The sequence below is a fragment of the Lissotriton vulgaris genome, chromosome 2_1 (genome assembly GCF_964263255.1).
Source record: "Lissotriton vulgaris chromosome 2_1, aLisVul1.2, whole genome shotgun sequence".
NCBI classification, from domain to species: domain Eukaryota; kingdom Metazoa; phylum Chordata; class Amphibia; order Caudata; family Salamandridae; genus Lissotriton; species Lissotriton vulgaris.
This window is the reverse complement of record NC_141687.1, coordinates 1,852,990,761-1,853,012,450: the sequence shown is the minus strand read 5'-3', so window position 1 is coordinate 1,853,012,450 and position 21,690 is coordinate 1,852,990,761. Positions and strand designations below refer to the sequence as shown.

General features: G+C 47.7%; 1 protein-coding gene across 1 annotated transcript in view; it reads right to left on the bottom strand.

Annotated features, from left to right (window-relative positions):
• Positions 1 to 1,953: 1,953 nt before the first annotated feature.
• The window catches only part of IGDCC4 (immunoglobulin superfamily DCC subclass member 4), a 732,192-nt gene continuing 712,455 nt past the window's right edge, over positions 1,954 to 21,690 (bottom strand). Inside the window, exon 20 of the mRNA XM_086958027.1 lies at positions 1,954 to 6,813. Within this exon, the coding sequence (XP_086814153.1) occupies positions 6,202 to 6,813 (612 nt within the window). The 3' untranslated portion in view covers positions 1,954 to 6,201. The remainder of the gene's footprint in view (positions 6,814 to 21,690) is intronic.

Sequence of the window (21,690 nt, the reverse complement as noted above, 5' to 3'; positions counted from 1 at the left end):
AGCACCACCTGTTGTATCCAGACATCCCCAGCGTGCCGCAATTCCTATTCCTGAATAGAAAATAAATCAATGACCCTTAGGCATAGGGAGTTTTAACACTGCACGTGGGGGTCACTGCACAGGTCTACACACATTGCACGGCAGTTTCAAGCAGGTGAAATTTGCACTAGAAGGCCTGCCCCTGAATGAGGTGGGTCTTGAGATGTACTGGCTCGGTGCACCTATGGTTGATGACCAACAGGGTCATAGGTCTCTGATGGAAGAGCAAGCAGAGATTCGGCCACTCTAAACCTAGTGGTTTCCTCACCCCTGAAAGAGGTATAAATGCAGGGAAAGCAATGGGAAGCCTCCCTGACTCACAGCAGGCCTCCCACTCTGCCAAACGTTACTGTGCCTCTGAAGTAGCCTGTCCTTTCCGGCCAGCCCAGTCACCTCCTGGGTAGAAGACTATTTCTACCCAATTTTAAACATTTACGTTAAAACCCTTACACATCTCCTCAACCTATGACCAACTTCACTTTGCCTTCCACTCCCATGCCGAAGGCATGCAAAGAAACATTTATCTCTCAGAAGAAAAACAATCACTAGCGATATCAAATGACATGGAAGACATGAAGTTTGGATGATACCACAGCTTAAAGCCCAGCAGATCAAAACCACCCTGCCCAAGCCCCATCTATTTTCCTTAAACAAAGGAGCTGAGGTGGTTACCCTCATCTCTAAAACTGTCCCATTCAAACTAAGGGCACATAAAATGAATCATGTGGGTGATGACCTCAAACTAAACACACAAACAGGAGCTGTAGTAAAGTTATTCTTCTTACTACTCAGACTCTTAAAAGGACCCTGCCACATATAACCGCAGAAAAGTACACCTTGGAAGTTTCACCAACTCGCATCGCCACTTGGGCCTTGTTGTGTATCCGGAATAACCCACAAATCAAATCATAAGCTGTCAAAAATTCCCCTAACTGAGCAAAATGTCTTATATTTTAAAGATGTCAACAATTAGCAGCCTATAAGTAATTACTTTCAGTGAATCCCCATTCAAGCAAGTGTAACATGCAAGATCCTATTCACCACATAAAAATGCCTTAAAGGATCCATGGTCAAATACCTTGGCAAGATGAAAAACAAACTTTCCACGTATCACTCAAAGTAAATGCCACATTTGCTGTGCCAGGGCCATAGGCAGCATCAGTACCCACAACACTAACCTCCTAGCTGGCCTCTCTCGCCCTTAAGATGTCCAGTAAGCACAATATAAATCAATAAACAAGTATAATGCTGGAACCAGAGCGACATTCTCCAATAGTAAGCCAGGTCATGATCCACGTATTTTTTATTTGTGACGTCAAACACTGAAGAGTAGCCAAAGGTGAACCGGCTTAGATCAGCCAATTGTCCACACAGGGGTAAAGGTGTTTTTCTTTGTCTCATGCAGGTTGCAGCCACTCAAGCACATGGAAAGTGATGAGAGGATGCTCGCAATAAGTCTAACCACTGGCAATAACTCGCGGTAGCATTGCCACATGCTGCCCACCAGGCAGTCTCAGTTGGAACTCAGTCATACGCAAATAAAGCTTGGTTCTGCTTCAATGGGAACAGTCCAGCCAAACTAACAAGCCAGATCTTCTTGCTTGGTTCCAGTGGAATATGTGATGCCATCCCGCCATATTTCTCCCCGCCGGGAATCACAATGCGGTCGTTACAACGACCGCGTTGTGATTCCGCATACCATTACTCCGCAAGTCGAAAACAACGACTTGCGGAGGGGGGGCGCTGGATGTTGGAATAGTATAATTTACTATTCCAACTCCCAGTAAGTGCGGGCAATAGGAAAGGTGTTGGATTTTAAATCCAACCCCCCCCCCCCCCGCAAGTCGCTGTTCCGACTTGCGGAGTAATGGTATGCGGAATCACAACGCGGTCGTTGTAATGACCGCGTTGTGATTCCCTTTGGGGAGAAAGATTCGTGGTAAACGTTGTTTACCAATCCAGTGTCACAATGAGCAAGAGACCTACGCCTGGGCATACCCTTGGCCACAAAGGACATTAAATTAAACACACAAAAGGTGATGGCAGGATGCTTGCAATAAGTCTAACTACTAGCAATTGCTTGGGATGACATTCCAATTCACTGTGCATTCTCAAAACCACAAATATGTGGGCCTTCCTTTAAGATTATGGAAAAATAATATGACCAAACTCCACAGAGGAGATTGCGTCCTGGAATAGAAGTGTTTTGAATTATGACCCGATGTCTGATTTCACATGAGCAGGAAAAGAAGGACAACTAATCAGATAGAACAGTCGACATCCTTGCCCACCACTGACAGAACCCTAGGGTCCTTGGTCATTTTCTTTCAACTGCCACAAGTCCTCAAACACTCTCTCATATGGAAAGCAAGACTCAATGCTCAATTTGGAGAAACATGTGCAGGGGCCAGACTTTTTTGTGAGCTTGCCACAAACGCTGCCATTTGCCGAGACTGCCACATATGAAGGCTGCCTAGTCTGGTTTCCACCCACTCACCCTTTCTTCTGCCATTTTACACATTATGTTTCTTTATTTAACTATGGCAAATTATTGTCTTTCCTGCTTTGATTCTTTGTCATGAGTTTCCTATCTTTTTCTTCCTCCTTCTTTCAACTTTTCTGCTTTTATCTTTCTTCCTACAGGTCAAAGCTTGATGATAAAAAAATAAGTTCTGGGGAGGTAGTTGCATATGTTAAAACGATCAATGGGGTATTATGATGTGTTGCTCAGGGTATATGAGTCTTGCTAATTTGCACACTGCAGTGCCCCGCGCATGATGTGATGTATATACCATGTAATGACCCATAGTAGGATGTGTATCTGACTGGAACTGTGCGCTGTTCAATAAAAATACTTTAAAAAAAATAAAAAATACGCTCTGATCCCCAAAATTAGGCACCAGTGTCCACCAGTTGCAACCACTGGCACAAGTACAACACTGCCAACGTTCTTTGACCTCTCGGATAGGGGTGTATATTTTTTCTTGTTTTAGGCCTCCCTGAATGTGGCCCAAAAGAACCCACTGAAAGACCTTTAAGTCTTACCTAAAACTACTGAAGGACGTGTACTGACAGGCGCTCCTAGCAACACAGTCCTGAACTCCACAAACCATTGTTGAATGGCCTGTTCGGTGAGCGCCTCATGAGTTTCAGACAATATAAGTTGCAGCTCTTTCATAACAATGGAGGACAATTTGGCTACAGTCACTGTGGTCTTGAACTGAGCAGGGATCTCTTTGCTTGACAGCCAAAGAGACCCTTCCAAGTACATTAAACGGTGAGCTCCATATGTGAGGCGGGAGGAGACTAGCAGCACAGGACACATCAGCGTTGGCCTTAAGGCTGTGCCCTTCACAGTCTTTCAGTGCCATTAAAGAGGCACTCAGCATATACATCTCTGTGATCGTTGTCTCTGATACGCATAACATGTACTTCTTCTGTTACAAAGATAGATGATGTTCCTTGTAATTTTCATTGGGATCTTACAAGATAGTGGCAAACAGCAATCCATGTGATTTGGCTTGTCTGAGGAGCAGAAATATGTACTGATAAAAGCACTCTCCAATTAATACTGAATCTTTATCAGAAGGCACCTCAGCACTGAATGCTTCCTTACCGTCAGGCAGCAATAATATTATGAGAATGTGCAAAGTAGCAGAAGCAATAGAAGGATCACATTAGAGGGAAAACTGTACGCGGGCACTATATTTTTCACTACAACAGAGACAAGATGTCACTAGGGCCAGAAATTTTTTTGCAACTTTATTAGACACCTGAAGTGGGACTGTGGTCTTTTTATTCTTCCCTCTGTAGTAGGATGGTGACCAGCACACTTTCTGCATTCCTGATCCCAATCCACGGTGCCTTCCCTTAAGTCATGAAAGAAACCATTTGTCAGGCTAGTCGTATTCTACATGCTTCACTGACCCAATCAGAGCCATGGCTTGTGTCGTGGGGATGACAACTAGGATTCCTAACTCTGGTCTTGGAAGGATCCAGAATCAAACAAGTAAGAAGCTATTGGCGGCCCTTCCGGCAAAGAGCTGGAAGAAAGGCCAGAGCAAGGGACTGACGTGTTGCTTCGAAACATTGGTATAGTACACTTATACCTACAAAGGAAATTAGGGAGCTGCACGTGGGAACGATAGAATCCTGTGGAGCAAGTGAAGGATCAGAAGAGGGGTGGTGACTCCATCTCAGCAACAGTTTACTGAAAAAGAACTCCATCAGCCGTCTCTTGAAGAAAGTCTTCAATGAACTAATCAGTGCCATGTCTCTTAGATGGTGTGTGGCCGAGCATGCTGGAAAAATCTCCCATGTGGATGGGCGCGTCTACAAGAGCTAGTAATCACATGAAAGTATGGAACAAGGTGGGTCCAATTGTTGCAGAGAGGCTTCCCCCAAAGGGTTCCGCAAGCCCAAGAGAGTGACTGAAGCACAGCAACCATCACGGAGGAGAATGAGGGGTAGAAGGAAAATGGGTCTACATTCCACCAGCTGAACTGTAAAGAGCAGCTATTACTGAGGTGCAGCGGGCCCATCATATCAGCGACCCCAGCTTACAATTAGGGGTGTGCGGAATTCACGGGAACTCTGTGGGGCGAAACTCCGAGAGTTGCAATATTCAGTGGAGTTCCACCCAGAGGAGGAAAATATGCACGCCGCACTGCAGTTTAGTGCCAGTAGCATGAGCAGCACTGAAAAAGCAGCGTGAACAGCACCAAGCGGTGAGCAACAGTGCCCGGCCACCTGATTTGATTTTGCTGCTGCTCGAGTAGAAATGGACTTGAGTGGCAGCAAATCTACTCAAAAAGCAGCCTTCTGACCGTGACTGCTCGCGACCACCCACGTTAGAAAATCATGCTGGGAGATGGCAAATCTCAAATCTCGCTCTAATTTCTGGAGTTTATCGGGGAAAAAATTCCACCAGGTGGCCATTGGCAGAATTTGGCAAGATCAGCTTGTTATAAGAGTAACAAGGAGTCGCAAGATTCCGACAATTCAGCTGGTGAAATGAAACATTCCGCCAACCCCAGCTTATACTGCACCTGCTGCAACAATGATAGCTAGATCCCGGTTTCTATCAAAATGGCCAAAGTCTGCATAGTGTGAGGAGACGTGTATTTACTTTGCATCTCCTCACTTGGAAGTGATAACTTGGGACATGAAAAAGTAGTGTTTTTAAAAAACCTCAGATGACTGTGACTCACATAAAATGCAAGAAGGCAGAGTGTGCTGGTCAGTGACGCAATGAAGGCAGTATTTGCAGGAATAGCCTCAGAGAAAACGGATTCAAAAGATCTTCATTACTTGAACCATCTAACCTCTAGATGTCTGAAAAAAGATGTAAAAAAAGATATATAGATATATTTCTTTTACTTTTAGACAGAAATCTGAGCTCTGTGAAACAAACCCCTTAGTACTCCTGGAGGTCGAATCTTAGCAAAACTCAATATGGAGGCTTACAGTGAATGACTAGATGACTTCCTTCTGCAGTCCGTTTGGAGTTTACTGTCTTTCTTCTGTACAACGGCAGACGGATGCCAAGAGGAAACAAGAAAAACTCTCAGTAAGAAGGTGTGCTGGCCTACTGCTGTTTTTTTCTGACAGTCATTTTCTAGAATTCTTTACCTAAAAAGGCCAACAAGTGAGCAAAAGGCACATTATGTGGTAAGCTGGAAGTCAATATAGCCACAATAGAAAGAAATATTACATTCAGTGAATTCTTGTAATGCTTGTCGTCTCGCACTGCAGCCTTTCAAGTTATGATTAGAAATGATAAGACTTCCTACTTGTTGTGTTGGTCCTATTTCTTTAACCATGAATTTAAAATTCATCTTAATGATTTATATAGCACACTGAGAAACGTAACTACCTCATATTACCAACCACCCTCTTAAGTAACCCAAAGGTACTAATTTTATTGGCCCCAAAAGGGAAAAAATCTGAGTCAGTTCACTTGGATTTGAAACTCTGGCCAGCAGAGAAACAACATTCTCTGAAGTTGGCTTTTACCCACAGAGCTATCATAAAAGCCCTAATCTCCTGGCTATAACTGACCCCTGTAATGTGGTTTTTAATAGCTATCACATTTGGACATGTTGTCTTGTTTATATCTAGAAGCTACCCGCATGATCAAAGTTTGGGTTGGCTCCGTGAGGTTTAGGAACATGTCTGCTCAGATGCTGAGGTTGAATTGCTTGCAGAGGAGATATTGCACAGTGAGGTATCTTGCAGACCTGGACAAAGAAGAGGCTGTTTGTCTGCCTCTGAGCTCCCTCTATCTTCCATGTAGTTCATTTCTACCTGCAACATTACTCGACCTCCCTTTAGGCAACTCATATCCAGACGTGAGATCTCTGTGCCTTCCTTGAGGAAGTCCGTCTCTCTGTTGCACAGTGGGCTGATGTTCTCACCATCCCTGTGGAAGCCATTGGCAAGCTTAGGTGCTATAGCGACTTCCAATTTTTCGCTATCTTTGTCTACATGGAAAAGTTCTTCTTGCATTTGGTGAGCTTCTTCTGGTCTTTCAAAGTCGTGCCCAGTATCCTCTCTGCCTGGCGGAGAGGGGGTGGCAGGTTGAGGCAGAATCTCTTCCAACGGACTGAATGCCCGCTCTTCGTCCACCTCAGTGATGACATCTTCACTCTCCGACCTGCTCTGCTCACATTCACAACTCCTCTCAGAGGCAGAGAAGTCAGAATGGACAATAACTTCAGCTTCCACACGATTGCAAATGGCTGGATGATGGTGGCCAGCTTTCTGAACTTCATTCTGCAAGGAATGAAAAGATAAACAAATTCATGTCAGGTGTCTTGTATTCAGTGCTGTCTTGTATTTAGTGCCATACAAAAAATGTACTTGCCATTGCCATAGCGGGAATGGTGTGCCAGGTAAGCAGGCATCTATCCCCTCCCTCAAGTCGGCTTTCATAGCTTGCTGGGATCCCCACTCAGCAATGATAATGATAATGTTACTTACCCAGTAAACATCTGTTTTGGCATGTAGAGCTGTAGATTCACATGCTTTGCATACTCTTGCCATCTAGTGTTGGTTCCAGATGTTGGACTTTGTTTTTCTTCGAAGAAGTCTTTCCAGTCACGAGGTAGGTGACTCCTCCTTTCGGTGGTAGTGCGCAAGGGCAGCGACTCTATTGTTTAGATTGTTTTCCCATAGAGGATGAGAATGGAGTTAGCAAGAATAGAATAGAGATGTCCATGTGTATATATATATAAGGTAATAGAGAACTGCAACATGTATAGGAACCCGGGGAGGCAGGTGGGCACATGTGAATCTACAGCTCTACATGCCAAGAACAGATGCTTCCGTTCGAGGCATGTGAGCTGTAGATCAAATGCTTTGCATAGACTATACAGCAGTATTCTCCCTAAGCGGTGTGTAACCTGTAGCTGTTGCAGTTGTCTTAAAAAGTAAGTACTGCTTGGCATACATTAGCTTGTTGGCTCACTAACACATTTACACAATAGTGTTTGGTAAATGGGTGAAGTGTAGTCCATGTTGCAGCTTTACAGATGTCAGCTATGTGGATGTTTCCTAAGAAAGTCATAGTAGCCCCTTGTTTGTGGGTAGAATGCGCTTTAGGGGGTATTGGTAAAGTCCTCTTTGCTTTTTCATAGCATGTTTGAATACATTTAACTATCCACTGAGCAATACCTGATTTAGAAATAGAATTGCCATTGTCTGGTGGAGCAAAAGCCACAAAGAGCGGTTTCATTTTACACAATGGTTTTGTTCTTTCTATGTAATACAAAAATGGTCGTTTAACATCTAATGTGTGTAGACCTCATTCTGCCACTGAATCTGGTGAGGAAAGAACACAGGCACCTCAACAGATTGATTGATGTGAAAGGCGGGTAGGAATTTGGTTTTTTTTTGGGTGAACTTTACAAAATGGTTTCTCTATGGTTTGTGCCTGAAGCTCACTCTCCTCTGTGAAGTAATAGTATTAATGAAAGCAACTTTCCAAGTGAGAAATTGCAGTTCTCTTTAATGATATTCATACAGTCTGGTGGAAGGTTTAGACAGCCAAACTCTATGATTTCAGGTGCCAGAATGCTAGGTTGAGATCTTTGGGATGTGGATGACTTATCTCTCCAAGGCTCTGTGTAATGAGACTGGGTGTGAGATGTAGTTTTTCATGAGGAATTTCTGAGAGCTCCAACAGGTTAATAAACCAAGATATGACGGGGCCCATGTGGGAGGTACTAGGATCAGTGTGAGGGATGTTTGTCTGAGCTTCGGAACCACTAGTGTAATGAGTGGGAGAGGCGGAAAAGCGGAGGCAAATATCCCTGACCAGTTCATCCATAGTGCAATGCCTTTGGACAATGGGTGTGGATACCTGGAGGCGAAGTTTAGGCATTTTGGTTTTTAGTGTGTTGCAAACAGATCTATCTGTGGAACCCCCACATTTGAAAGTATGGGAGGTGAACTTGAAGGTGAAGTTCCCACTTGTGAATCAGTTGTCTCTGCCTGCTGAGAAGATCTGCGATCTGATTGTTTACTTCTGGGAGGTGTTCTGCCAGGAGATACATTTTATGATGTATGGCCCACCTCCAAATGGCTTGTGCAAGGCTTGACAGCTGGAGAGAGTGTGCCCCCCCCTGTTTCTGTATATAATACATGGCTGACATGTTGTAGGTGTGTTTCAGGACAGTTTTGCCTTCAAGGTGAGTCTGGAAGGTTTTGAGCGCTAGAAATACTGCTAGCAGCTCTAGATTGTTTATATTAAGTTGCTTTTGTTTTTGACTCCAGAAACCTTGAATTGTGTGAGTCTGGAGATGAGCTCCCCAACCAGTGAGCAGTGCGTCTGCTATTAGCACTGTCTGTGGAACTGGGTCGATGAAGGGCCACCCCTTGGATAGGTTTTGTGGATTCCACCACTACCGAGAGCGATGGGTGCAGCCGTCTACCAACACTAGATCTGACATTTGACCTTGAGACTGATTCCACTGACGTGCTAAGCATTCCTGAAGGGGACACATTTGAAGCCTTGCATGGGGAACTATCATGATGAAAGACGCCATCATTCCCAGTAGCTGCATATATACTGGAGCTGGTAATGACCGGTGGAGCTGAAACTGTGAAATTAGAGCCTGAATATTGCAGATTCTGACTGCATTGGGACAGGCTAGAGCCTTTTGAGTTTTAAGAGTGGCTCTAAAGTATCTTCACATGTTGGATCGTAGGAGATGGGACATTTGGTGAATACTCTGGGAGCAGTGGTGACTCCGAATGTAAGCACTTTGAACTGGTAGTGTTGCCCCACTACCACAAACCCCAGATATTGGATATGGAAGTGTTAGACCGGACATCATTGGCTTGAGTCTCTCCTCCATTTTTTCTGTTTGCCTCCACTGTTTTACGATGTTTTGCTGGATAATGCTTTGGGTGCTGTGCCACTGCTGATCAGTGCCACAGTGCAAGTGCTCCCTATGTTAAATTGATGTATCGATTGAATTCCATGTTTGGCTTATTTGGGTTACTGTCAGTCCCTAGTCTAGTGCACCAGGAGTGCCGGGGCTTGTAAATCCAAATGCCGCTCGTGGGCTTGCAGCACGTGTTGTGCCACCCACAAGAGCGGCCTCGTAAAAGAATGTCTACGGGTCGGTTATTGCGAGACCTACGTGCAGTCTGGTACTGTCACGCTGGCTGCGCAAGTACACCTACTTGCCAGTCCCTCAAACCTTCCCTTAACTTCATGTTAGTCACCCCTATGGTAGGCCCGCGGGCAGGGTGCGTTGTAAGTATAAGGTAGGACACGCCTGACCAAGTTGGCATGTCCTAATAGTAAATTACAGCCATCTTCGTTTTTCACTATTGCGAGGTAACCTGCTCTCCATTAGTTAGAATGGGCCGCCGGGATTATTAATGCTATAATCCTAGCTGGCTCGGGGAGTATGGTGCAATGTCGAGTTTGGTATCCCTGAACTCGGGGTTTAATTACGCATCCATTGGTGTGGATGGTTTTTGGACTCTGGGTTTGAAAATAGCACTTTTAGAAAGTGTCTATTTTCTTGTCTAACCATTTCTGGTTTCTGCTGGTTTTGCGTGTGTGTGACAGGAGCTGGGTGGCTCCTGAGGTCTGGATGAGTCAGTGTGGGATGAGTAGGACATTTGCGTTGAGAGTAGGGGGAGAGTAGTTGCTGATAGCCTGCCCTGCCTGATACAATGCTGGCTCCACCTCCTACCAAGCGACTGATGGCTCTGTGCCTGCCATGGACGATCCTAGCCCCACCTCCTACCAGGAGGCCGATAGCTCTGCTCCTGCCAGTGACAATGCTGGCTCCACCTCCTGCTGGGCGTCTGAGGACCCAGCCCTGCTCAGTGAATAGGCCAGGTGCTTCTGCCTGGCTCCACCCACAACAGACCCAGGATGTTGGGAAATTCCCCTGCATGGACAAAGGGATCAAAGCCAAAAAGGGGTATAAGAGAAGGACCCCTGAACCAAGAATTTAGATCACTTCTGACAAGGAACCCTGAAACCAAGGACAAGAAGCCTGCTGATCTAAGGACTTGCCTACCCCTTCTGCCAGTGTGCTGTTTGCTGGGGGGAATCCTGCAGTGCTTCTTTATTTTTGCCAAGGAACCAGGAGAGAGGAACTGTGTGTGTACTCTCACGCTTGCTAAGAAAATCTCCAAGGACTGGAAGAGTGCCAGTCTCCTGCTGAAGTCACAGGGCTAAAGGACTTCATCTGCTTAAAGTGCTATTTGCTGGAACCTGTGAATCCAGAGCCTCTGAAAGACACCAGCAATCTCCAAGGGACCTCGTGTCTGCACCGCTGCTGATCGCATCGACCTCGTGCCCTCTCGACGCCGTGAGCGCTGCTCACACTGTGCAACTGCATCATCGACAACGACGCCTGCTGAGGCCTGATCAACACCGAAGACGCAACGCCGGATTGCTCGACGCCGCTGATCATCGTGTGCTTCATTTTCCTAAGGTACTGTGTTGTTAGGGGTCCGTGTGACTCCGGGCTCGACGTAGCGCTCCTCGCGGTCGACGCCGAACCTTTGGATTAACTTTGCCTCGACGTCATGTAACTCCTGTGTGGGTTACATTGTTGCTAAGAACTGTGTTGCCAGGAAGAAGAGTTGCTTTGATACGAAAAGACTTTGTGCTAAAGAAGAAACTACATTTGAACTATTATTTTTCCTTCTAAGAGTATTTATTAAGATTGTGTATATTTATGTCGTTATTTGGTCTTGTGCTAAGCCTTATATAAAAATCCTTATTTTTATAATACTACTGTGTCGTGTCCATTTGTAGTGTATTCACTTTATTACTGTATGTGGTCATAAATGCTTAACACACAGCCTCTGAGATAAGCCTGTCTGCTCTGCCAAGCTACCAAGGGGGTGAGCAGGGGTTATCAAAGGGTGTGATCCCTGCCCTGACTAGAAAAGGTGTGTCCCTATTTGTCAGAAGTGTATACCTCTGCCAACTAGAGACAGCCGGTTCTAACATTGGTGGCAGCGGTGGGATTTGAACCTTGCATTTATGACCCATGTGCAGTAATTAGTGTGCGCTACATAGTGAAAGCAGACCATAGCGCAGCCACAATCTAATTTGGAAGGATCCTATTTTTGGGTCTCCGCTTTTCTGAAACTTGATTTTTTGAACACTGCCAGTTTTGACCATGAGTGACACCGGAGTCACTACCCCTGTTGTTGTTGTGGAGGAATTCGACAGAGCGAAGATAAACGACTACGGCTTGAAGGAGCTGAAATCCTTTTGCAAGCAGTTGAAAGTGCCTACCAAAGGCATCTCAAGAAAAGAGGAATATCTCAAAGCATTGCAGGCCTGGTTGGAGGCCAGAGATCCCACTGATCCGGTGGTGGAACCGCCAGTGGAAGGGGATGAGGAGGCGCCAGTGAATGGGCCTGTGTCCTCTCCCGGAAGCAGTGTTTCCTCCAAAGGTCTTTCCCCCGAAGAAAGAGAAGAAAGGGCGAAAGAGCGTGCATACAACATGGAAATGGCAAGGCTAAAGATAAATGGGCAGTTGGGGTTAGAAAATGCAAGAGGTAGGAGAGAAGCTGATTTGGAGACCAAAAGGTTGGATTTTGAACGAGAGAAGTTAGCTTTGGAGCGTGATACCAAGTTGAGGGAATTGGACATCCAAGCTAAGAAGTTAGAATTGAATCCCTCTGGTGGCAGCATCCCATCTGGGCCTGCAGAAAGTAGGTTTTATTTTCCCAAAGATGTGATAAAGATTATCATAGGAATGAAGATATTGGTCAATGGCTTAAAGCGTATGAGTTAGCATTGTTGGCCCACCGGGTCCCTGAGAAGGATTGGGGAGCGGGGTTGTGGGGTCGCTTTGTGAATGAGGGAAGAGATACCCTGTTAGACATGCCTGTTGAGGATAGGATGTCGTATGCTCATATGAAAGATGCTTTAATGTTGCGGTATGGCCTAACCCCCGAGAAGTACAGACAAGCTTTTAGAGAATGTAAGAAGTTGCCTGGTACGACGTGGGTTGAATATGTGTCTTATTTTTGCAGAGCCATGGATGGTTGGGTAAAGGGCAGCAAAGTGGAAAGTTATGAAACTCTTTATGATTTGTTTGCTTGGGAGCATTTGTCTAATAACTGTTTTCCAGAGCTACGCCAGCCCCTTATTGATAGCAAGATATCTAACCCTAGAAAACTTGCTGAGGAGGCGGACCGCTGGGTCAGTACCAGGGTCCACAAGGGTCCAGTGGGAGACTCAGCTAAAGGTGGGCAGGGTCCCCAGCAGAAGAGTGGGGGGACAAGGGTAAACAGAAGGAGTCCCAGAAAGGGCCCCAAAGTAATCCCCAAGGGAACCAAGGGAAAGGTTCCCAGCCTCCCCCTGAGAAGAAGCCCGGGGCCCGATGGGTAAACCTGTTCATAGGGGCCCCCTAACCTGCTACGTTTGTGGGCAGGTGGGGCACCGGTATTATGACCCCCAGTGTCCCATGAAGAATTCGAATGCACCGCTGCGTGCACCCCCGTCAGTTGGTGAGTGTAGCCCTGGGAGGGGAGGAGATGGTTGCCCCTGGTGGGAGGGGTCCCGCAGAAATGTCCCTGGTCTCGCTAGGAGACATGCAAATGGTCCCTCCACCCCCTCTGCCTAGTAACATTAGTAAATATAGGCAGTGGGTGACCATTAATGGCCATAGAGTGGAAGCTCTCAGAGACACCGGAGCGAGTGTGACAGCTGTCAAGTGTCACTTGGTGTCCAGAGAGCAGGTGGTTCCCCACGCATTCTACCCTGTGATAGCTGCTGTCAACTCCCAGAAAGAGTGTGAGGTAGCTCAGGTTTCCTTTGAATGGGGGGGAGTTTCAGGAACTCTTCAGGTTGCTGTGAGGCCCGCCATGCCTGTCGATTGTCTCCTGGGCAATGATTTAGAAGACTCCCCTTGGGCTAAGGTGGAGAGGGAGAGACATTTGAGAATGTTGGGTGTGCCAGAGTGGGTGTGTGCAACCACTCGATCCATGACAGCAAGTAAGGGTGTTGATGGGGTCCCGGAGCCTGAAAGTACGGCCCAGGACCCAGCTGTGAAGAGAAGAGGCAGGAGGCGCGGGAAACCGGCCCCCATAGTTTCCATGGTCCAGGAGGAGGTAGACCCTGAGGGGGATGCCCTGGAGCCCACAGGGGAACAAATTGCCGAACTGGGAGACCTGCCCGAGCTGACCCATTGGCAGCAGGATGGTGGTCCCTCCAGGGAGGAATTCTGTGCCGAACAGAAAGTGTGCCCTTCTCTTGTGGGTATGAGGCAGCAGGCCTCAGCCCAATCCTCAGGTGATCAGTCAGGGTCACATTTTGTGTACTGGGAGAACGACCTCCTGTATAGCGAGCCTAAGGCTGCTGAGCCTGGGTCAGACCGTGTGCTGGTGGTACCCCAGCGCTTTAGGGCCTTCCTACTGGGTTTGGCTCATGACGTTCCGTTAGCTGGACATCTGGGGCAGGACAAGACCTATGACAGGCTTGTCACCCATTTTTATTGGCCTCAGATGCAAAGGGATGTAGACATCCATTGTAAGACTTGTCATACTTGCCAGGCAAGTGGGGAAAGCGGAAGGAAGCAGAAGGCTCCCCTCCAACCTTTTCCAGTGGTCAGTACCCCCTTTGAAAGGGTGGGGATTGACATTGTTGGGCCCCTGGACCCCAAGACAGCCCTGGGCAACAGGTTCATCCTGGTCTTGGTGGACCATGCCACACGGTACCCGGAAGCCATCCCTCTCTGAACAGTGACGGCCCCCGTGGTGGGACGGGCACTGATGGGTGTTTTCTCCCGGATGGGGTTCCCCAGAGAGGTGGTGTCAGACCGGGGCACCAACTTCATTTCCAACTATATGAAGTCTCTGTGGAAGGAGTGTGGGGTAACCTACAAGTTCACCACTCCTTACCACCCTCAAGGTAATGGGCTGGTTGAGAGATTCAACTGGACCCTTAAAGGCATGAACATGGGTCTTGAAGAACCAATGAGGCGGAAATGGGACGTCCTCTTGCCATGCCGATTGTTTGCTTACCGTGAGGTGCCGCAGAAGTCTCTAGGGTTCAGCCCCTTTGAGCTTTTGTACGGGCACCAGGTAAGAGGGCCTTTGAGTCTGGTCAAGGAAGGCTGGGAGCAATCTCCCAGGAAACCTCCCCAGGATGTATACAGTTACATGCTGGCCTTCAGGAACCAGACTCGGCGCTTCAGAGATCTTGCTCAGGCAAATCTGGAGGCCAGCCAGGAGGAGATGAAGCGATGGTACAACCGGAATGCCACTCTGGTAGAGCTTCAACCTGGTCAAGAAGTGTGGGTCATGTCCCCTGTGGAACCTTGTGCGCTCAAGGACAGGTGGACTGGACCGTTTAAGGTTGTGGAGAAGAAGAGCGATGTCACCTACCTGGTGGACTTGAAATCTCCCAGGAACCCCTTGCGGGTCCTGCATGTCAACCGTTTGAAGCCCCACTTAGAAAGGTCCGAAGTGGGCATGCTCCTAGCTACAGATGCTGGAATGGAGGAGGAGAGTGAGCCTCTTCCTGACCTCCTATGTGCTAAAGAGCAAGATGGGTCAGTGGATGGTGTTGTCCTCTCTGACACACTGACCCTGGAGCAGAAACAGGATTGTCGCCAACTGTTGGGACAATTCCCGGATCTGTTTTCCTTGGTTCCGGGTGTCACTCATTGGTGTGTCCATGATGTTGACACCGGAGACAGCCCTCCTGTGAAGCACAAGGCTTACAGGGTGACTGACAAGGTCCGAGCATACATTAAGGAGGAGGTCTCCAAAATGTTTGCGTTAGGGGTGGTTGAGTCCTCTAGCAGTCCTTGGGCCAGCCCAGTGGTCTTGGTTCCGAAGGCTGCCGCGCCTGGTGCTTCACCAGAACTTCGGTTCTGCGTGGATTAGGGAGGACTCAATTCAGTCACGAAGACTGACGAGCACCCCATACCCAGAGCTGATGAGCTCATAGATCGGTTGGGGGCTGCCCGGTACCTTAGCACGTTTGATCTGACGTCTGGGTACTGGCAGATCGCCTTAACCAATGGGACAAAAGAGAGGTCCGCATTCTCCACACCAGATGGGCTATACCAGTTCCGGGTGATGCCCTTTGGGATGAAGAATGCCCCCGCCACCTTCCAGAGGTTGGTCAACCAGGTCTTGGCTGGACTGGAGGAATTCAGTACCGCCTACCTGGACGACATCGCAGTGTTCAGCGCCAGCTGGGAGGAACACTTGCACCACCTCCAGGAAGTGTTGTTGGCCCTGCGCAGAGCAGGCCTCACAATCAAAGCCAGTAAGTGCCAGATTGGGCAGGGTTCTGTGGTGTACTTGGGGCACCAAGTAGGGAGCGGCAAGGTTGCCCCCCTGCAACCCAAGATTGATACCATCCTGGCTTGGGCGCCGCCCAAAACCCAAACTCAGGTGAGAGCCTTCTTAGGACTCACGGATTATTACAGGAGGTTTGTCAAGGATTACGGTAACATTGTGCACCCCTTGACTTCGCTGACTTCCAGGAAGCAGCCACGAAATGTGATCTGGACTGATGCCTGTCAAACGGCCTTCGATACCCTGAAAACTGCAATGTGCACAGCACCTATACTCCGGGCACCCGACTTTTCGAAAGAATTTATTGTCCAGACGGACGCTTCAGAGCATGGCGTGGGGGCTGTTCTAGCTCAGGTGAATGAAGAGGGCCGAGACTTGCCTGTAGCCTTCATCAGTCGGAGGTTACTTCCCAGGGAACAGAGGTGGAGTGCGATAGAGAGAGAAGCATTTGCTGTGGTCTGGGCGCTGAAGAAGCTAAGACCCTACCTGTTTGGGACTCACTTGGGGGTTCAGACAGACCACAGGCCCCTCAGATGGTTGATGCAGATGAGGGGTGAGAATCCAAAACTGTTGAGGTGGTCCATTTCCCTACAGGGGATGGACTTTACGGTGGAACACCGCCCTGGTACAGATCACGCCAATGCTGATGGTCTGTCCAGATTTTTCCGCCTTAGTGATGAGGACTCCCTAGGTCAAGGGTAGTTCTCCCCACATTTCAGCTGGAGGGGACACGTGTTAGACCTGACATCATTGGCTTGAGTCTCTCCTCCATTTTTTCTGTTTGCCTCCACTGTTTTACGATGTTTTGTTGGATAATGCTTTGGGCGCTGTGCCACTGCTGATCAGTGCCACAGTGCAAGTGCTCCCTATGTTAAATTGATGTATCGATTGAATTCCATGTTTGGCTTATTTGGGTTACTGTGAGTCCCTAGTCTAGTGCACCAGGAGTGCCGGGGCTTGTAAATCCAAATGCCGCTCGTGGGCTTGCAGCACATGTTGTGCCACCCACAAGAGCGGCCTCGTAAAAGAATGTCTACGGGTCGGTCATTGCGAGACCTACGTGCAGTCTGGTACTGTCACGCTGGCTGCGCAAGTACACCTACTTGCCAGTCCCTCAAACCTTCCCTTAACTTAACTTCGTGTTAGTCACCCCTATGGTAGGCCCGCGGGCAGGGTGCGTTGTAAGTATAAGGTAGGACACGCCTGACCAAGTTGGCATGTCCTTATAGTGAATTACAGCCATCTTCGTTTTTCACTATTGCGAGGTAACCTGCTCTCCATTAGTTAGAATGGGCCGCCGGGATTATTAATGCTATAATCCTAGCTGGCTCGGGGAGCACGGTGCAATGTCAAGTTTGGTATCCCTGAACTCTGGGTTTAATTACGCATCCGTTGGTGTGGATGGTTTTTGGACTCTGGGTTTGAAAATAGCACTTTTAGAAAGTGTCTATTATCTTGTCTAACCATTTCTGGTTTCTGCTGGTTTTGCGTGTGTGTGACAGGAGCTGGGTGGCTCCTGAGGTCTGGATGAGTCAGTGTGGGATGAGTGGGACATTTGCGTTGAGAGTAGGGGGAGAGTAGTTGCTGATAGCCTGCCCTGCCTGGTACAATGCTGGCTCCACCTCCTACCAAGCGACTGATGGCTCTGTGCCTGCCATGGACGATCCTAGCCCCACCTCCTACCAGGAGGCCGATAGCTCTGCTCCTGCCAGTGACAATGCTGGCTCCACCTCCTGCTGGGCGTCTGAGGACCCAGCCCTGCTCAGTGAATAGGCCAGGTGCTTCTGCCTAGCTCCACCCACAACAGACCCAGGATGTTGGGAAATTCCCCTGCATGGACAAAGGGATCAAAGCCAAAAAGGGGTATAAGAGAAGGACCCCTGAACCAAGAATTTAGATCACTTCTGACAAGGAACCCTGAAACCAAGGACTTGAAGCCTGCTGATCTAAGGACTTGCCTACCCCTTCTGCCAGTGTGCTGTTTGCTGGAGGGAATCCTGCAGTGCTTCTTTATTTTTGCCAAGGAACCAGGAGAGAGGAACTGTGTGTGTACTCTCACGCTTGCTAAGAAAATCTCCAAGGACTGGAAGAGTGCCAGTCTCCTGCTGAAGTCACAGGGCAAAAGGGCTTCATCTGCTTAAAGTGCTATTTGCTGGAACCTGTGAATCCAGCGCCTCTGAAAGACATCAGCAATCTCGACGCCGACGGACGTCGCCGAATCCAGCTCGACACCGTGAGTGACGGCTCAAGTGTCCCTCTTCCTCGACGCCGGCCGCCGGGCCTGATCGACACCAGCAGCAACGCCAGTGAGTAGTGAGTTTGGCTCCAGCTCCAAGGGACCTCGTGTCTGCACCGCTGCTGATCGCATCGACCTCGTGCCCTCTCGACGCCGTGAGCGCTGCTCACACTGTGCAACTGCATCATCGACAACGACGCCTGCTGAGGCCTGATCAACACCGAAGACGCGACGCCGCTGATCATCGTGTGCTTCATTTTCCTAAGGTACTGTGTTGTTAGGGGTCCGTGTGACTCCGGGCTCGACGTAGCGCTCCTCGTGGTCGACGCCGAACCTTTGGATTAACTTTGCCTCGACGTCATATAACTCCTGTGTGGGTTACATTGTTGCTAAGAACTGTGTTGCCAGGAAGAAGAGTTGCTTTGATACGAAAAGACTTTGTGCTAAAGAAGAAACTACATTTGAACTATTATTTTTCCTTCCAAGAGTATTTATTAAGATTGTGTATATTTTTGTCGTTATTTGGTCTTGTGCTAAGCCTTATATAAAAATCCTTATTTTTATAATACTACTGTGTTGTGTCCATTTGTAGTGTATTCACTTTATTACTGTATGTGGTCATAAATGCTTAACACACAGCCTCTGAGATAAGCCTGTCTGCTCTGCCAAGCTACCAAGGGGGTGAGCAGGGGTTATCAAAGGGTGTGATCCCCTTGCCCTGACTAGAAAAGGTGTGTCCCTATTTGTCAGAAGTGTATACCTCTGCCAACTAGAGACAGCCGGTTCTAACAGGAAGTCTAGAGTAGACAAAGTCGCCTTGCTGTAGGAGTGGGAGCACTTGTTGAAGTGTCACCATATGAAAGCGATTGAAGTGAATATATTGATTTAACTCTCCAAGGTCTTCCATAGGCCTGAGAGAGCTGTCCTTTCGGGGTATTAGAAAGTATATGGAGTACACGCCGGATCCTTGATATTGTAAAGGTACTGGATCTATAGCTCCCTTTTGCAGAAGAGAGTGAACCTCCTGTTTGAGGAGGTGTACATGCTCTGGTGACATTTTGTGTGAATGTAGAGGAATGGTCGGGGGATTGTCGGTAAGCTCTGGGCAATAACCATATTGGATAATTCCTAGGACCCATCTGTCTGAAGTTATTGTATGCTAGATGGGGACAAATTGAGATAGACGTCCCCCAACAGGTGTGGAATGAATGGGAGGGTAGGGGAGGCAAGTCACTGTTTGTTGAGGGGGACGTGCGGGTGTGGAACCTTTACCTCGTCCCTTGTTGATATTGCCTCTAAATCCGCCTCGAAAGTAACCTCTGGAAAAGGGGGACTGACTGTTGCCTCTATATGATGTTGAGGTGTTGTCTGTAGATATGCCTTTGGAGACCCTTCTATAGAAGGAGAGATAAAAATAACCCTGATGGGATGGGGACAGTGGGCTCCCTTAAATTTTGCAACATCTGTGTCCTTATTCACCTTCTCTAAGGAAGTGTCTACCACAGGACCAAAGAAATGCTCTTTATCAAAAGGTAGATTTACAATAGAAGCCTGGACTTCAGGTTTAAACCCTGAAATTCTAAGCCAGGCGTGCCTTCTTAGCAAGACACTGGTGTTGATTGCAGGAGCAGCAGTGTCAGCTGCATCTAAAGCGCATTTAATAGCAGTGTTTGAAATGAGTTTCCCTTCCTGAATTAGGTTGTGTGCCTTAGCTTTATGTTCATCAGGTAGAAATCAGAGCAATTGTTCCAATTCATCATAGTGCGCTCTGTCGTATCTAGCTAAGTGAGCTTGGGTATTGGCAATACGCCAGTGATTGGCTGCCTGTGAAGCTACTCTTTTTCTGGAGATATCTATTAGGTTAGATTCCTTTTCTGGAGGATGGGCATACCCCGAGGTTTGTGAGTTTGCCCACCACTAGGAAATCTAATGGTAATTGATCCTTGATAAAAAACTGGATCTGTTGGTGCAGATGTATACTTCTTATCTACTCTTGGTTTGAGAATTCTTGTGCGAACGGGATCATTAAAAATATTGTCTACATGTTTTAGCATTCCCTTAAGCAAAGGCAGTGCATGAGTGGATCTCTGGGAAGAGCTTAGTCTTTTACAGAGAAAATCCTCCTCAAGTGACTCTTTATGAAGCTGAAATCCATGGATATTCAGCAGCCTTATTTGTTAACTCTATGTACCCTACATTATCATCAGGTGGAGAGGGTTTTGTAGGATATAAGTCTGGATCATTATCTGCATTTGCACCTGTATTATAACCATCCCATGGATCAGGGGCATTATCGTCTACCCCATCCCCATCATCCTGGTTGTCAGGTGATTGTGGTGGTGGGAATTGGTGGCTGTTATTATCAAATTAGGATTGGGTTGGAAGGAGGTGATAGAGGAGAGGGATTAGTACCCACATGTTTTCTCTTAAGAGGAATGTGATAAGTGTCCTCAGTCTCTGGATTGCATTTTAATGGCAATTTTGAGTGAATATGTCCAGTTTTGGAATTGATGACCAGTTACTTTTGTTTCGGGTCCGGGATTGAAGGGGGGATGTCAAAACGATGCTCCTTTGATGGAGTAGTAATGTTTTTTGTTTCAGTGCCAATATTTTTGGAGCTGATGTTTTCGGCGTCGAAGTGTTCAGATACGAAGATGATTTTGGTTTTGGTACCGAAGGGATAGTTACCAAAACATGCTTCGGTCTCTGTGGTGATTGTTTCGGCTCGGTTCCCGAATGCAGCCGACACGATCCCGAGCTGGAAGGCTTTAATATTTGTTTCAGTGCCGGGCACAAAGGCGGGGCGTTTCAAACCTGGTCTCGGTGCCACCTTGGCCCGAAGGCAGATGAGGGACCAGAGCCTTTTTTTCTTGGTCAGAGGTAGAGTTGGGGCAGGGGAGGATCTGTACTCAAGGTACGCTGACCCTGCGGGAGGTCTTCGCCCATATTGGATTTGGCTTCTGACACCGAAATGTGTTCTTCTGCCTCGGCTCCTTGAGCGTCAAAGACATCGTGTTCGGAATGTTCTCTGAGGAGATCTAGAGGGGAGCTGCTGCTTTTTTTGTTGCATTTCTTGACGTTGAGTTCGATGGTCATAGAGCGTTTTCTTAGATCGAAAGGATCTGCACGCATTGCAGGCTTGTTAATTGTGCTTCGGGGAAAGGCACAAGTTGCACACTTCGTACGAGTCGGTGCGCGGCTACTTGGAGTGGCACCGAGGACCGAATTTAAATGGAGTCCGTTCCATCTACTGTGAGCTGGCTCGAAGCGGCAATGTCCAACGGCCTTCCACGACGTTTCCGATTGAAAGAGATTTTCCTACACGATATGATACATGGAGAATGGGAAACGCAATCAAATTACAATATTGTGGAGGGTAAGTGGATTGCGCACTGAGGGGAACCCAATAAACGGTGTCAAACCGGAGCGCAGCAATTCACGTCTGAAGCCGATGGCGGAAAAAAACAAGCTAACAATGGAGTCGATGCCCATGTACACTTTCACCAAAAGGAGGTGTAACCTGCCTCGTGACTGGAAAGATTTCAAAGAAAAACAAAGTGCAAACATCCGATCCCAACACTAAATGGCAGGAGTATGCAAATCATGTGAGC